Source organism: Orycteropus afer, unplaced genomic scaffold (assembly GCF_000298275.1).
Source record: "Orycteropus afer afer isolate SDZICR_OR568_19922 unplaced genomic scaffold, OryAfe1.0 scaffold00021, whole genome shotgun sequence".
Taxonomy (NCBI): Eukaryota; Metazoa; Chordata; class Mammalia; order Tubulidentata; family Orycteropodidae; genus Orycteropus; species Orycteropus afer.
This window is the reverse complement of record NW_006921608.1, coordinates 13,056,447-13,074,179: the sequence shown is the minus strand read 5'-3', so window position 1 is coordinate 13,074,179 and position 17,733 is coordinate 13,056,447. Positions and strand designations below refer to the sequence as shown.

Below are 17,733 nucleotides of genomic sequence, written 5' to 3'. Positions count from 1 at the left end.
GTGCAATGTCTAGGGTAAAGGAGAAGAGAGAAATAGATAAGCAGACTAAGAACTCTAAGGCCTGCTCATAGTATTCTCCCAAAACCCAGAGAACTAAGGATTTTGAGAAACCAAAAGGTTACGCTACACAACAAAAGAGGAAAGGGATTTTCACTGGGATATTCAAGGGCACTGTCACTAAGTTACATACAGTCCACATTTATACTATTCCTATTTTGTAAAGGCATCACTAAACTCTAAAGTCAGAATCCAGTAAAGCTGTAAAATCAATCACAACAGTATCTGAATGGGAGATTGGTCACTGGCTTCATTTTCAGTTCTTTCATTTTCAGTTTTTTCTTGTATTCCCAACTTGAAAAAGCTGAGTTTGGGAAAACTGAACTAAAGCCCATTTTTCCATATTTGTTCTCTGTGGAAGGGAAGACTAGATAAGTAAATAGAGACAATAAATTATCATCTTCCAGGGACCTCACTTCCCAGGAGACTGTGACATTCAAAAGAGAGATAAGGTGTTCCTACTCATCATTTATTAGTGTGTGTGTGTGTGTATGTGTGTGCATGCACGCATGTTAGAGGGGCCTGGATGGGACTGTCCGATTCTCAGACCATGACTCCTCTTGCACCCACCAGCAGCAGCGTATAAACACTCATGTGGGTCCTCTTACTCTGGAAATGGGAAGAAATATTAGGTATCCATCTTAGTCTTTCTTCCTCTGCAGAAGAGAATGAACAAGAGACAGAGAGAGACTGAGGCCTACACCTACTGAAATTCTCCTAGTTTTGGGTCAGAGCAGTTATGGGCCTCAGTCCTTATTCTTTTCTACCCTCTGTATCTGGATGATCAGGTAAGAGTCAGAGCTCCAACAATAAGAAAGAACTGAAGATATACTATCACCAGCAACTCACTCTGGGTGGTGTGGGAAGACATGGCTTTTTTCAAAGACATACTTGAAATATTAGATTTAAAATTTGTAAGAGATGGTGTGCCTGCATAAAAATAAGAGAAATAAGGAAAACAGTAAATTAAGTACTGGCAAAGTCTTCTAAAATTAATCTGTGATCGGAGATAACAAAGCAACCCTGTAAGCAAAAAGAAAAATTACCTGTAAACAACTTTTTCTCCAACTCTTCTTGAATTTTAAGAAGAATTCTCTCTTGTTCTAAGGCTTCTATGTACTTTGAGTAACACCAGGTGGGCTATATAAAAACAGTTTTCAAAGTTAATTCTGTAAATTTTGGTCCCCAAAGACATGGAAGGTAAGATAATGGCTTATATCAGCCTCTTCATTGAAGCTTGTTATTGAAGTATAACATAAAGAAAAGCACACGTACCATAAATGGACAGTCAGATGAATTTTCACAAACTGAACTTACCTATATTTAACCTTTGAATCGGGTACTCCAAATTATTAGTGATCTATCTTTCTCACTCTAAATAAGAATATTTATGATGAAATACAAGTATTTTTTCTATAGCCTTGATGTAAATTTTTTAAATTGCCTGGCCCCTAGTTGTGGGGAGGGGATATGAGGGTGATAATGTACTATTTTTCTCAGTAAATTCATGTCACAAAACCTTTGTAGGTATCTTGACAGTTATTCTGTCACAATTTGATTATTAATTTAGGTGCTTGGGAAAGATCCAAATGGGGTGGGGGTGTTGAACGTCGGTGAAAAATCTGCCTGAAACAAATGTATATATGGAACATGACATTTGCAAAATGGTAATATTATTTTACAAATTGTGAGAGTAATTAAAAATGTATACCTTAAATTATAATCTTAATATCTATTTATAAAATGCCTTTAGTTTCCAAAAAATTTTAGGTTTTTAGGACAATTTTGGTATCTGTACAACAGGACATCATCACAATTATTCCTTTCTCTCTCTCTCTTTTTAACAGAGAAGGAAACAGGCTCAAAGGCCACTAAGTTATTTTTGCAGGCTTCAAGTGATACAGTAAAAATTGTAAGCCTGGTATTTCTAGTTCTAGATTTCTCCCTTCATCTTTACACTATGTTTCTGAAATTAAATGTCAGTCATTTGCCAATGAATAGCATTAGGTCATACACTTTTAGGTATATCTGTTTCAATGCATGGTTCCACAAAATTGGGCATTTCTCTTGTCTCGGTAATGGTTTCATAATCTATCTTATCTGGGTAACTGAATCTATTTGACATTCCTAAATACCAAAAAGGATTGTTTCTTGAGTTACTATTATCCCAAGATGCAAACAACATCAATACAAATTATCAAAAGTGGGCATAAAATGAATTCATGAAATTTCAGGGAGGGCATATTAATGTGCCAGTTATAAATGTAAACATAAAAGTTGTAAATGTCCTAGTTGGTGATCACATGCTGACACATTTTATGACCACTTCAAAGAATTAAGACATAGAGACTAAGCATTTGGCATTCTTATTTTCTCTTTTCCAAAAAGATAGTCATTTTAACTTCTGCAAAAATTTTCTTCAAGTATTTCAAGAAATTATTTTCTTTGATATTGTCCAGATCACTTGAACATTTTTTTCCCATAAAAATGTATTTATCTTTTCACAACATCCATATCTATGTGAACATCTATGATTATTTTCTTAGAATAAATTCCTAGAAGTAGAATTGCAGGTCAAAGAATTTTGCACATTTTTAAATCTTTTGATACACAATGCCAAAACTACCTCTCAGAAATCTTTCATGAGTTTGCCCTCACATAGCCCAGTGTAGTAAATTACATAGTCTGGCTTTTCTAGCCATAAGTCTTTGTAAACTCCATGTTGGAATTTGCTATGAGCAACTGAGTAGCTTCTGATTGTTAAATTTATCCACCTGGGGTATTTCTGTTGGGAGCAGCATGAAGTAATTTTCTGGGAAGTTCGCTCTCTCTCAGGTGTATAGAATTCTGATGTTGGGATTGGTTAGTTTGGTCACTCTGCCAGGCTCAAAAGAAGCCCTCCTAGAGGCAGAAGGAGTCTCTCAGTGCCAGCTGGGAGACGTGAGAGACACACACTGCTGAGAGAAAAACAGAGACACTCACTGCTGGGAGAGAGACTGAAACTGTTGGCTGAGAAAGACTGAGCGTGTTCCTGAACTTGAATTGTAGCCTGTTGCTTCCCTAATAAACTCCATAATCTGTGAGTTCTGTGTGGCCACTGCAATGAATTATTGAACCCAGCAGAGAGGTGGTGGGTGCTGCAGGAGGAATGGCTGGTGTCAGGGCTGGTGAAAGGGCTGGAGGGAGGCAGCACATCTGGCCTCACAGGGATAGGCCTTGGGCTACTGATGGTCATTCTGTCTTCCTCTTGTGGGATTAGAGGAGGTCAGAAGATGCAGCCTCCCTGCCCCTTTGGTACATAGGTTAAATGAATTACTTTATTGTTCCCCCCCTACACCTTTTTTTTTTTGGCCTTCTACTTCATCCAAGTTTATTAACTTGGATATCTAGCCTCTAGTTAGTGATTTACCCTCCCTTCCCCTCTGACCCCTGGAATCCATCAAAGAGTATTTCTTCTGGGGTGAAACCCTTTTCTTGACTTTTTACAATGTTGTTGTTGTTGTTGTTGTTGTTATGTGCCGTCGAGTCGGCCCCGACTCATAGCGACCCCTCCTTGGGTTTCCGAGGCAGTATCACTACGGAAGTAGGATTGCCCAACCTTCCTTCCGAGGAGTAGCTGGTGGGTTTGAACTGCTAGCCATCTGGTTAGCAGGCAAGTGTCTTAGCCACTATGCTACCAGACTTTTTACAATAGTACTCTCATATAATATTTTCCTTTTGTGATTGACTAATATCACTTAGCATAATGTGCTCTAGGTTCATCCATGTTATGAGATATTTCATAGTTTCATTATTGTTTTTTTAACATTGCATAGTATTCCACTGTGCATATGTGTCATAGTTTGTTGATCCATTCCTGTTGACAGGCATTTTAAGTTGTTTCTATTTTTTTGCTATTGTGAATCATGTGATGAAAATGGGTGTGCATCTATCTGTTCATGTCATGGCTCTTATTTCTCTTGGATATATACCTACTAGTAGGATTGCTAGATCATATGGTACTTCTATTTCCAGCTTTTTAAGGAAGGGGCACACCATCTTCCACAATGATTGCACCATTTTACAGTCCCACCAGCAGTGCATGAGGGTCCTAGTCTCTCCAAACCCTCCCCAGCATTTGTTATTGTTTTATTTTTGAAATTTGCTATTAGTGCTGGGGTGAGATATGTCATTGTTTTGATTTGCATCTCTCTAGTAACTAATGATCACAAACATTTCTTCATGTGTTTGTTGGCTGCCTGAATCTCTTCTTCGGTGAAGTGTCTGTTCATGTTCTCTGCCCATTTTTAATTGGATTATTTGTCTTTTTGTTGTTAAAGTGTTGGAGTTTTCTATAAATTTTAGAAATTAGCCCTTATCAGATATATCATTACCAACATTTCCCCCCAGTCTGTATGTTCCCTTTTTACTCTTTAGAGGAAATCTTTTATGTGCATAAGTGTCTAATTTTTAAGAGGTTCCAGTCATCTATTTTGTCTTCTCATATTTGTGCATTTTCAGTTATGTTCAATAGTGTATTTATGCTATGAATTAGGGCTCCTAAATTTGTCCCTATTTTTTTCTTTGATAGTTTTTACCATTTTAGGTTTTACGTTCAGGTCTTTAGATCCAATTTGAGTTCATTTTTGTATATGGTATGAGATATGGATCCTGCTTCATTTTTTTCTGCAAATGGTTATCCAGCTTTGCCAGCATCATTTATTAAGGAGACTCTCTCTGCCTCATTTAATGAGTTTCAGTCCTTTGTCAAAGATCAGTTATCCATAGGTGAATGGATTCACTGGGTTCTAATTTCTGTTCCATTGGTCTATGTGTCTGCCATTGTACTAGTACCAGGCTGTTTTAACTTATCATGGCTGAGCAGTAGGTTTTGAGATCAGAGAGTATGAGGCTTCCTACTTTGTTCTTCTTTAGTGCCTTACTTATCCAGGGTCTATTTCCTTTCCATATAAAGTTGGTGATTAGTTTTCCCATCTTTTTAAAAAGATGATGGAATCTGGATCAGTATTGCACTGCTAAAAGATCCAATGAATCTGTCCTGGAGGAGGTGCAGCCAGAATGCTCCTTGGAAGTGAGAATGGCCAGACTTCGTCTCACCTACTTTGATCATGTTGTCAGAAGGACCATTCTCTGGAGAAGGATGTCATGCTTGGTAAGGTGAGGGTCGACGAAAGGGGGGAAGGTGCTCAACAAGATGGATTGACACAGTGGCTGTGGCAATGGGCTCAAGTATAGCAAGGATCATGGAGCTGGCACAGGACCTGGCGGTGTTTTGTTCTGCTGTGCATAAAAAAGTGCTATGAGTCAGATACGACTCGATGGCACCTAACAACAACAACGATTGTATTGTATCTATAGATCACGTTGGTAGTATTGACATTTTCACAATGTTAAGTCTTCCTATCCAGGAGCATGGTATATTCTTCCATTTATATAAGTCTCTTTTGGCTTCTTGTAACAATGTTTTGTAGTTTTCTTTGTATAAGTCTTTGGTGACTTTGGTTAGATTTATTCCTAGGTACTTCATCTTTTTGGTGGTTATTGTAAATGGTATTACTTTCTTGATTTCCTTTTCAGAGTTCTCTTCGTTAGTGTAAAGGAATCCGACTGATTTTTGTATTTTGATCTTGTCCCCTGCCACTTTGCCAAAACTTTCTATTAATTCCAGTAATTTTCTTACTGAATCTTTGGGATTTTCTAAGTGTAAAATCATACAATCCTCAAATAGAGATATTTTTACTTCTTATTTGCCAATCTAGATACATTTCACTTCCCTTTCTTGGCTTATTGCTCTAGGTAGGACTTCCATTACGTATTGAATAGAAGTGGTAATAATGTGGATCCTTGTCTGGTACCCATTCATAATAGAAATGCTTTAAGTCTCTCCCCATTAAGAATAATGTTGGCTGTTGTTTTGCATATATACCCTTAATTATGTTGAGGAAGTTCCCTCAGAATCAGCTGCAATTTTAATGTTCTCTGAAGATTCAAGGAAATTCCCCTCTTTTTTTTAGTCTTGCCTAGTATTGTAATTGTAGTCTCATTTTAAACAAACACACCTCTACTACTGTAAAAGACTGAATTGCTGTCCGATATCTAATGCTTTATAGAGGAAGTGACATCTGTCATATCATTCCTGCTTACCTGCCGGCCGTATGCTTGCAAATCTAAAAGTGACTCACTGATCAAAGCGGCTGCTTTGGACACTGTCCCTGAAATATATCCATGTTGTTTGGCTCCATCCTGTAATTATATTAAATTAAATTATTCCACAAAAAGGATAATAAAATGTTAATTTAAACTCATAATTAAGGAGTTAAACACCTCATAAAATATTTTGTGAACCATACCCTTGAGGTTTCATCAAGTCTGTATTATTAATATGATATAGTCTACTGTTTTGATCTTTCATTTTCTTTTATATTAATATAAATGTATTCAAAATAAATAAGAGGGTGATTATGAAGTAGAATGTAAAACTCATCCCCAAATTCTAGAAACCAATGAAAACCATTATAAACATTTTCATGAACATCCATTCAGACTCCTCATTAGGGAAAATGCATAGTCTAGTTTATTGGTCGTCCTAAACTTACATTTTCCATGTTAAAAAAGTGCAGTTACCAATAAGTGATACCAATATTTTTATTGTATATAATGAAAGATTATTCAAAAATAGAATTCATTTTTTTTCTTTAGGATTATTAATCCTACAAAATGGTTGCTTTTCAATTGTTAATATTTACCATTTTAACACTCATGAATGTATGAGCTCAATTAAGGACACGTGCATTTCCATAACCAAAATACTATATGAATCATAAAAGCATACCGCTTGGATTTTCTGGGGAAACTGCAATTTAATATTTTCTCTATTCTCATCACATGGCCCAAGTTTTGTTTTGGACGATATATTTACCATATATAGCTAAGCAATTAGAAAATAGTTAAAGCCACAGCTAGAAAGTTGTGACATTCTTCCTCAGAGCCTTGAGGTAGAGTAAGAGATCTTTCTTATATTCTTCTAACTTTTCTAGTCATTAATTCAATATACAACGATTGAAAACCATTTACCAAATTCTTTTTTAATATTAATTCAAATTTGTATCTTCTATGAAGTCGGCACACAACAACAACAACATGAAGTCCCTTCCCTTTCCCTGTAGAATAATTGATTATTCCTTTTCTGTGATCTCAAAAGTTTTTTTGTTAACATCACTTGCAGTTAAGTGTCTATATATCTGTCTACCTTTAAAGTATATGTAAATCATATTCAGATCCCTAGCACCTAGTATAGTAATTATATGTACTGAATGCTCCCTAAAAGTCTGGTGAAAGAAGAAAAGGATTAGGGTGAGAAGCTCTGTTAAGAGGCTACTGAAGACATGTTCATAAAATGTACAGTTAAAGGCAACAAAGGTAAATAATATTACATATCCAATCCTGCAATAATAGTAATAACAACAATCTATGAGTGAATACATAGACAGACACACAAGCTGAACAAGTGTGGAAAGATGAATGGTACTCCACTCACAAATATAAGTCTGAAAGAGGATATGTCTACATATATATTAATATGTGCTGCAAATATATCTATGAATATAGTAGAACATACAGGGGCAAAGCTATGAAAACTTCTTACACATAACCAAATAACTTGATGGAATGAGTTGCTGGGCCTGAGGCCTAGGACCATAGCCTCGGGGGACATCAAGGCCAATTGGAATAATACAATCCACAAAGACAATGTTCTATATCCTACTTTAGTGAGTAGCAATGGGTCTTAAAACTTATGAGTGGCCATCTAAGGTTCAACCTCTGTTTTCTCCTATCTGGAGCAAAGAAGAATGAAGAAAATTAAACACAAAAGGAAACAATTAGTCCAAAGGACTAATGCAGCACACAAACCCAAGCCTCTAAGAACATGAGACCAGAAGAACTAGATTATGCCCCACTACCACTGCTGATTGCTCTGAAAGGGATCACAATAGGAGGTCCTGGATAGAATGGGAGAAAAATGTGGAACAAAACTCAAAATCATAAAAAAAGACTAGGTTTACTGGTCTGGTAGAGACTGGTAGAAGTCAAAGACTATGGCTCTTACACACCCATCAAGCCTGAAACTGGACTCACTCCTGTTTCTCAACTTGCAGCCAGACAGTTGACCAGCCTATAAGTTGAGTAATAACACCAGGGAGGTACACATTCCTTAGAACAATCAATTATATGAGATCAAAAGCGTAGCATTTGCTCAGAAGGCAGGAACAACAACAAAAAAAAAAACCTCACTGCCGTCCAGTCGATTTGACTCATAGTGACCCCTCCTTGGGTTTCCAAGGCGGTATCTCTATGGAAGTAGATTGCCCAATCTTCCTTCCGAGGAGTGGCTGGTGGGTTTGAATCGCCAGACTTCTGGTTAGCAATCAAATGCCTTAGGCACTACGCCAAAAGGACAAATGGAAATGGTAAACACAGGGAAGAAATGGGAAGAGAGCTGTTACATTGTAAGGATTGCAATCAATGTCACAAAACAAAATGTGTACAAATTGTTGAATGGAAAACCAATTTGTCCTGTAAACTTTCACCCAAATCACAATCAAATGTTAAAAAAAAAAAAAAAAAAAGTGCAGCACAGTGCAATAAAAGAATTCCAAGCAGGGCCTTGAATTGATTCAGTCCAGTTTGACACCCTGCTGAGAATTTGTATTCCCACCCCAGATATACTGAATCAGAATCTACATTTTAATAAGCTCCCAAGTGAATCTTAGGTATGAAGAAGACTCACCTGGAGATCTGTAACAATCACTTGGCGGAGCTTGTTAAAACAACGATTTGATTCAGTATATCTGGAGTGGAAATGCAAATTCTCAACAGGAAGTCAAACCAGAATGAACCAGTTCAAATCCCTGACTCCATGCAGACATGCAGTAAATAACATTCATTTTTCCCCCTACATCAAACCTTCCAATATCTTCAGGAATAGTCTTCCTGAGTCTACATATTCAGATTATATTTATGCAGCTCAGTTGGATATGGACTTGTCTCAAGGGATTAGAGATGGCAAATGTGAGAATTTTCACTTAACAAAGTCTGTTCCTTGCTGATTTAAATTTCATATTGGGCCAGATTTATAGTTGGTTTGAGGAGAGAGTCAGATTTTATATTAATAGATTAATTATTTATCACTGAAACTATTGGGAAAGAAATAATTGTGGAAAAACTTGTTTATTTTTAATTTTTTTTTAAATATTGTGATTTGGGTGAAAATTTACAGAACAAATTCAAAACTATGGAACACTTCACGAATTTGCGTGTCATCCTTGCACAGGGGCCATGCTAATCTTCTCTGTATCGTTCCAATTTTAGTATATGTGCTGCCAAAGCAATCACTGGAAAAACTTTTTAAGTGAATAATCCAAAAATAATTTATATTTAACTGTGTTTGATTATTGTATATGACTATGAATGCTCCTCATGTTTATACAATTTATAATACATCAACAAAAATATGTGAAGCCACATTGTGAAGAAATGACTTGAGAAGCAAGCTTTTGCAGGCACTCCTTTCTATGTTCTGGCTCTTAAGTCTTCTCTGATTCCCATTGTACACAGGAAATACTCTCAACCTCCAGATGATACAAAACATCAACCAAAGATCAACTCTGAAAATATGATCCATTTAGTCTATAACATTGTTCATGTAAAAAAGTTATTTAATACATAGAAAAATATCTATAACATATAATATATAAATAATAACAATGCCACCAAACCTTATGAAATAGAACATTACCAATACCTTTGAAAGCCCTTTAGGTTACTCCTCAATCCCATCCTCTGACTCCACCACACCCACAAAGGTAACCACTGTACTGAATTTTGTATGTTTATTGCTCCTTTTATCACATTCATTGGTACTCATGTATGGCCAACTGATGTATAATAAAGGTGCCAAGGTAATTCAATAGAGTGAAGATAGTCTTTTTAATTATACTCAAGTGATACTTAAACAACTGGATGCCAATAGGCAAAAAACATGAATTTAGACCGTATGTCACACCATATACAAAAATTAACTTAAAATGGATAAGCATACACCTAAATAAAATAGCTAAACTATAAATCTCTAGAGAAAATATGTCACTTTGGATTAAGTAGTTTAGATAGCACTCAAAAAACAAGAACCATTAAAAAAAAAAAAATCAAATTGTACATTGTCAAAATAACCTTTGGTCTTCAAAATACACTGTTAAGAAGATAAAAATATCCAGCCACAACCTGGGAGAAATGATTTGCAAAATATATTTTAGATAAATGACATGTATCCAGCATATATAAAAGACTATAAAAACTCAATTAACAAGAACATAAACAACCTCATAAAAAAAATCTGGCCAAAAGATTTGAGTAGACGGTTCACTAAAGAAGATGTAAGGATGGCAAAAAGCATATAAAAAGATGCTTAACGTTAGGGAAATGCATTAGGGAAAGGCTAACTAAAATACCACAATATCAAATGCCAGGGATGTGGAGCAACTTCAACTCTCATCCATTGCTGGGATGAAGGCAAAAAGCAAGCAATGGATTCTGAGAAGTTCTTTAGAATGTTTATAACAAAAGACTTAGCATCCAGATTCATAAATTACTCCTAGGAATGAATAAGTAAAAAAACAGCTCACCCCTAAATGGACCAAAAAAACCTCAACAATCAACTTACTACAGCAGGGAGTCCAAACAGTCAACATGTGAAAAGTTGTCTCACCTTGCCAATAACTGGAGAAATGCAAATAAGTGCATTAGCATGATGGAAGACTATGTGTCATCAAATGGGCAAAAATTTCAGAGTCTGGATGTACAAAATAGGGACTATCAAATGAGGAAAAGTAGTATTCTCTATACTGTTGGCAGGAATGTAAACTGATGCATTCAGTGAACAAAATGAAACTGCACGTATCCTATTACCCAGCAATTCCAAAATTTTTTCACACATGTGCATATGGAGACATTTACAAAAATGCTGCCTGCAGTGCTGTTTGTAAAGGTAGAAAGTAGAAAATAAATATCTGACAATAAGTAGGACATTATTCACATGACAGAATAGTATGCAGCCATTAAATGGAATGAAGTAGATCTAAGTGTACCAGTGGGTAGAATTAAGAAAATAATGTTGAAAGTAAAAAGCAAGATCTATAAAGACATAGTTCACAAATGGTACCATTTATGTAAGCTGTAAGTTCATTCAATGCATGTAAGCCCTGTAATGCTCGTGAATACATATTTGTTGTTGTTGTTGTTATTTGCCGTCGAGTCGGCCCCGACTCATAGCGACCCCTCCTTGGGTTTCCGAGGCAGTATCACTACGGAAGTAGGATTGCCCAACCTTCCTTTCGAGGAGTGGCTGGTGGGTTTGAACCGCCAGCCTTCTGGTTAGCAGTCAAGTGCCTTAGGCACTATGCTACCAGAGAATACATATACTTATATTAAAAAAAACTTTTTTAAAAGTGCTAGAAGAACGTATCCCAAACTTAATGATTGCTTTTGGGGAAAGGGGAGAGTAATGGAACTCAGGGCAGGACTTAAAAGAGATTTCACTCAATTTTCAATATTTTCTTTCTTTTTTTTTTTTTTGTGTGTGATTTGGGTGAAAATTTACAGAGCAAATTGAAGTTCACATACACTTTGTCTCATGACATTGACCACAATTCACCACAATGCAACAGCTCCCCTCCCATTTCCTCCTGACAGTCACCTCTTCCCTGTGTCCAACCCTCCATGCACCCCTGCCCCCTGAGCTCTCTCCCTGTGCATAAACAGCCCTTCTTTCTCCTATGATTGTTCTCTCCAAGGAGTGTATTTACTGAGGTAAATGTTCAACTCCTATGCCTGTGCTTTGCTTGGCTGGAAGCCACAGGTATGGGTTCAATTCCAGACAAGAAGGGCAGCTAGGGACCATAGTCTCAGTGGTTCCACCAGGCTCTATCGGACCAGCAAATCTGGTCCCCCTTTTTTTTTCCAAATGAGTTTGAGTTTTGTTCTACATTGTTCTCCCTCTCTATCCAAGATCTCCTACATAGACTCCCCTCCAAGTGGATAACAGTGGTGGGCACCATCTAGTTCTTCTGGTTTCATAGTCGTATAGGCTGCAGATTGGATGGTGTATCAGTTACTAGGACTGATTGTATCCATGAGTTTTTGGTTTTCTTCATTCTTCTATGCTCTGGACGAGGAGAGACCCATCGTTGCATCTAGATGGCAGCTTGCAAACTTTTAAGATCCCAGTTGCTACCCACCAAAGTAGGAGGTGGTACAATGTTTTGTGTAGTATGTTATGCCAATTGAGCTTGATGTCCCCTGTGACTATGGTCCCTAGCCCACAGGTTCAACCCTCTGGGTAGTTGGCTGTGACCAAGAAGTGACTACAACCTTGTCCCTTGTCATCTCTACTACACACCTGGGAATTCAGATCATACAAATACACTTACAGGACCACTGGCTGAACAACTAGGTATGTCTATGAAGTGGGGAGTGTACCCAAGACCATGTATAGGGTTGGCAGACAATGGTCCAATATTTTATTTCTTAAGAGAAAAAAAAGGAGGCTAAATGTTAACATGCCAACCAGTACAAATATGAGTGTTCATTATATTATTTTTGAATCTTTTGGTATCTTTACATTTCTTTTAAAAATAGAATAGTCAATCTTATAAATAAAATGAAATATACTACTAGGGAGAAAATACTGCTCAATTAAAATAAAATAGATAAATATAAAGAGATAGATGAATGAATGAATGGACTAATAGACAAAAAGGCAGGCTGGCCAATTAATGACTCATATTTATAACTTTCACAGTCAGTGTATCATTCTATAATTTTAATATTGGAAATACCACTCCTAAGTACATGATACTCATTCCTTCATTCCTTCATTTAGTCAATGAACAATGATTAACAACTGAGAATGTACTGTGTGCTGAACATAGTATAAGTGCTTATGAGAAACAGATGAGTAAGACAGATACTGTCCTTGAGGATCTCAGTCCAGTGGGGAAAACAGATGCAAAACATTAATCAAAGGACAGGGGTGTCCTAAGAGAGGGAGGAATATTACTGCCGTGACGCACACAAAGGGGCTGGTCGTGCTGCCTCGGGGAGTCAAGGAAGCCTTTACACAGAAGAGATGACATTCGAGATGGGTTTTGAGGAATTCAAAAACAAATCTGAAACCTCTGACTTTAAGGTTTAAAAACCACTAAAATCTGTATTCTATAACTGCTTTGTATTTTCCCCAGCCCAGAGCCTTTTACAAATTCACACATATCACATACTTTTGAAAGTCTCGTTAAACCCAAAATGAATCTCACCTTGACAAATTTTTCGTCATCCACAATTGTAAATTTCTTTTTCTTATATTCTTGTCGTCTCTCTAAAACACTCATAATTTTTTCATCAGTTAAGTTCTTCCTAAACTCACAAAACTGAGGCCAAAATTTAAACAGAACCCCAAAAATTGTCATCTGTATAAAAAATAAAGTATGTCTCAGATTACAATTTTATACAAATGTACCAATTTAAACTCTAATTCACCATAATAATGGATTAACTATTCTGTCTTTAATATACAGCATGTTTCCTCTAACTTATTGTCTCCAGACATCTTGGTATAGTTTAGCTCAGCACATGCTTATCATCAGTGTTTTTTATTACCAATGAGAAGTCTTTCTTTAAAAAAAAAATACACTTAAAAGTCACTTTATTCTTTATGTTTCCCTAACCAATTGATTGTATTAATAAAGAATCCATTAGGTCTTTTTAAATCAGAAATTTATGTTTTCTTTTAAAACATACACTAGCTGATCTGCCACACACTTCGCTGTTTTATGCAAGTATTCCAAATATTCAATTCATCAAGGGGAACCTCCTCCCTTTTTCTTTCTTTTAGAGAAAGGAAATACCATTTTGCCTCTGGAAAAGCTCTTAAACAAAGCTGCAGATCTAAGAATAAATCTTGAGTAACTTTTAAATGATATAATCTTACTTTTATGTGAGAGCAAGAAAAGTAACATTTAAAAAGCAGAATGGTACAAATGCTTTCTATGAGGACACTCTATATTAAGTGATTAATTGTGATATTTATAGAGATAAGATTTGTTGCTCAAATACCCATGCCAAGTTTTTCCATTAGTTCCAGAGGCATACTTCCAAGAAGGTAGGACTTGCCACATGAGATCAACAAGTCCAAATCCTGCTGCTAGGAATGGCCTTTACCTAATGCCCTGGAGAAAAATGAGTGATCCCATTAGACTCCAAGCCAATTCTTAGGGGAAAAGAGGAATTTTAAAAAATAAATGCTGCAGTGATAAACAGAGCCCTGCGCTGGCACGTTTCATTATCCCTCTTTTCAGTTGTTGCTGTTAGGTACCACTGCATTGGTTCCAGCTTACAGTGGCCCTATGAACAACAAAACAAAAAACCGCACCCTCACAATCCTTGCTAGGTTTAAGCCCGTTGTTACAGCCACAGTGTTAATTCATCTCCCTGAGGGTCTTCTTTTTTGCTGACCCTCTATTTTACCAAGCATACTGAAGACTAGTCTCTGTTTTCATCAGTAAATTCTTCAAGTCTTCTTCATTTTCAGAAAGCAAAGTCATGTCCTCTGTATATCGCTGCTTGTTAATGAGTCTTCCTTCAATCTTGATGCCATGTTTTTATGCATATAGTTCAGTTTCTTGGATTATTTGCTTAGCATATAGAATGAATAAATATGGTGAAAGGATGCAATCCTGATACACACCTTTCTTGTTTTTAAACCACACAGTATCCTCTTGTTCTGTCTGAGTGACTGCCTCTTGGTCTATGTACAGGTTCCTCATGAACACAATTAAGTGTTCAGGAATTCCCATTCTTTGCAGTATTATCATCGGTAATTTGTTATGATCCATTCCACACAGTCGAATGTCTTTGCTGTAGTCATTAATACTCAGGTAAACATCTTCCTGGTATTCTCTGCTCTTTTCAGTACGTGAATGTTATTACAAAAAAAAAAAAAAAAAACCAAACTCACCGCTGTTGAGTTGGTTCTGACTCATAGCGATCCCTACTTGGGTTTCTGAGGCAGTATCTTTATGGAAATAGATCACTCAGTCTTCCTTCCGAGGAGTGGCTGGCTGGTGGGTTACCACCAGCCTTCTGGTTAGCTGTCAAATACCTCAGGCACTACTACCAGAGCTCCTAAAACTCATTGCCATCACGCTGTTTCTGACTTATAGCAATCCTCACTGTATTTCTGAGGCTGTAAATCTTTATGGAAGCAGATTGCCCCATCTTCCTTCCTCAGAGCAGCTGGTGGGTTTGAACCGCTTGACCTTCTGGTTAGCAGTCAAGTGCCTTATCCACTACGCCACCAGAGCACCTCATGAATGTCATCATGATTCTAAAATTATTTGTTGTTGTTTTAGGTGTCGTCAAGTCCATTTCAACTCACAGTGATCCCATGTACAGAATGAAACAATGCCTGGTCTTGCACCATCCTCACAATTGTTGCTACACTTGCGCCCATTTCAGCCACTGTGTCCATCTCCCTCCCTGAGAGTCTTCCTATTTTTTGCCTACCCTCTACTTTACATAGCATGATCTCCTTCTCCAGCAATGTGACCAAAGCATATGAGATGATGTCTGGCCAGCCTTGCTTCCAAGCAGCATTCTGACTGTACTTCCTCTAAAAAAGATTTGTTCATTTTTCTAGCAGCCCATGATATACTCAATATTCTTTGCCAACACCACAATTCAAATGCATCAGTTTTACTCCTTTTAAAATATAGCTTTATCAATGAATTCTATAGCCTCTTGGGGCTGTGAATTTTATAAGCTAGAGATATTTAATGAAATGCAGGCCTAAATTTTTTTTCATTTATATTTATCTATCATTCATTTCATTAAGTAATCTCCTATTCCAGTGTTAGAAGATCACAATAGTTTTTACCATGAACTTCTTAACCCTTAAATACTCCTTTTTCTCTATATACCAAATGACCCTACTTTTCAATTCTCCCAAACCTGAATCATTCCCAAATGTAATGTAGTTAGGGTTGTGTGTCAGCCTGGTGAGGCCATCATTCTCAGTGGTTTGGCAATTATGACGTAGACATCCCCCATGATGAGATCTTCTACGAGAAGCCAATCAGTTGAAAGGGAGTTTTCCCTGGGATGTGGCCTGCTTCCAATATATATGGATTTTCTGGCAAAGCTGTCTGGCTTTTTTGATGGCTCTACATTCTGCATAACACTTAACATCCAGTTCTTGGACTTGAACCCACTGGTCTTAACTATTAATACCTGATCAACCACCTGCCAATCTTGGATTTATCAGCTTCCCTAGGCTAGAGGGCTTTAAGAAAGTTCATTGACTGCAATCCCTGGAGGGTGTGCTGGAACCAACCAATGTACAAATTCCAGCTGGAGCACCTGCAGACATCCAATCAGACTCAAGGCTTTAATATATATGAACACGCTCTGGCCTGGCTTTCAGGCAGCCTAGGCTAGGCTATGTGATCTCTGAGATCTTTTCATTGCCACATGTTACAATTCTGGCAGGCTTGTTTCCTCTGTTTCGCTAGCACATCCTCAACCATTCTACTCTATTTTTGCCTGTTTTGATAAATAAGTTGGGTTGTGAGTCCACTTTCTGTCCCTTAGAGGACCTAAAACTCAGCTGGCTCCCAAATGAAGCATAATGGCCTTTTCCATGCACAAGGGCAGTTATACTCCACATCTCTGTTTCACATCACTTAATTCACAACACAGTCTTCCCTACTACCCCTATTATAATTTATTTTTCTTAATCATTTTTTAGGAACAACATCACTAAAAGGCTTTTCAAAATGTAAATAAATTATGTTCACTAAGTAACTGGTGTCTACTATTTATCTTAAGAAGAAGTAATTTGAGTGGGTTAACAGGCATGACTTTCCTTTCATAAGCTTGTGTACTTTACGCTGGTCAAGTACTCAAATCTCCTCTTAGGAGCTATGTGAATATTTCAATCTTAAAAATACACAAATCTTGAGACATATTTTACATATTTTTATGTTAGCAGATATTTGAAAAGGAATTATGAATGGTGAGAAAGGAAGAAGGAATTAGCTGAAGTTCTGTAAGTTAGAAATAAAAATGATTAACTATGGACAAAGTGTAGTATTTAAATAATTTTATTTGCTGTATATTATAATCATCAAAATAGTAAGTAACTTGTTTCTTATATTTTAGTAATATGTGAAAAAATTTTTAATTTAATAGAATAAATCTCAGAACCAGGAAGACTAGAACCTTGCCAAAAGTGAATAATGAAAAAGGTTTTAAAAGAATATCTAGATTATCAGTCTATTTTAAAATATGCTGAGCCATGTTCCCTGATCTCTTACCTGTGCCTCTCTGAACACATATGGTCCTAACTCCTTCCTGTGTTCAATAATCTTCTGGGCTTGGTCAATTGGAATGTCTATTTGTAAAGATGGGGGAATACTGGAATTAATAAAGCAGTTGATAATAGTTGTGATCTTCTTCTGGATGATGGACTCATCACAATGAGAATGGCACAGGTCCTGGATAAAGAGGAAGAAAGAAAAAATAAGACTTGATTAATGCCTCACTTAGAGAACCTTATAGAACTAGGTC

General features: G+C 36.8%; 1 protein-coding gene and 1 non-coding gene across 2 annotated transcripts in view; both read right to left on the bottom strand.

The window, feature by feature from the left end:
* Positions 1-841: 841 nt before the first annotated feature.
* RGS22 (regulator of G protein signaling 22) overlaps positions 842-17,733 on the bottom strand; it is a gene marked incomplete at its 5' end in the record, with an annotated part of 150,188 nt that continues 133,296 nt past the window's right edge. Inside the window, 5 exons of the mRNA XM_007934882.2 lie at positions 842-987; positions 1,104-1,197; positions 6,202-6,300; positions 13,425-13,577; positions 17,481-17,660. Coding sequence (XP_007933073.2) covers positions 842-987; positions 1,104-1,197; positions 6,202-6,300; positions 13,425-13,577; positions 17,481-17,660 — 672 coding nt within the window. The remainder of the gene's footprint in view (positions 988-1,103; positions 1,198-6,201; positions 6,301-13,424; positions 13,578-17,480; positions 17,661-17,733) is intronic.
* On the bottom strand, positions 9,344-9,450 carry LOC122152239. The gene has a single exon (XR_006164472.1). It is a non-coding gene; the product is annotated as a U6 spliceosomal RNA (small nuclear RNA).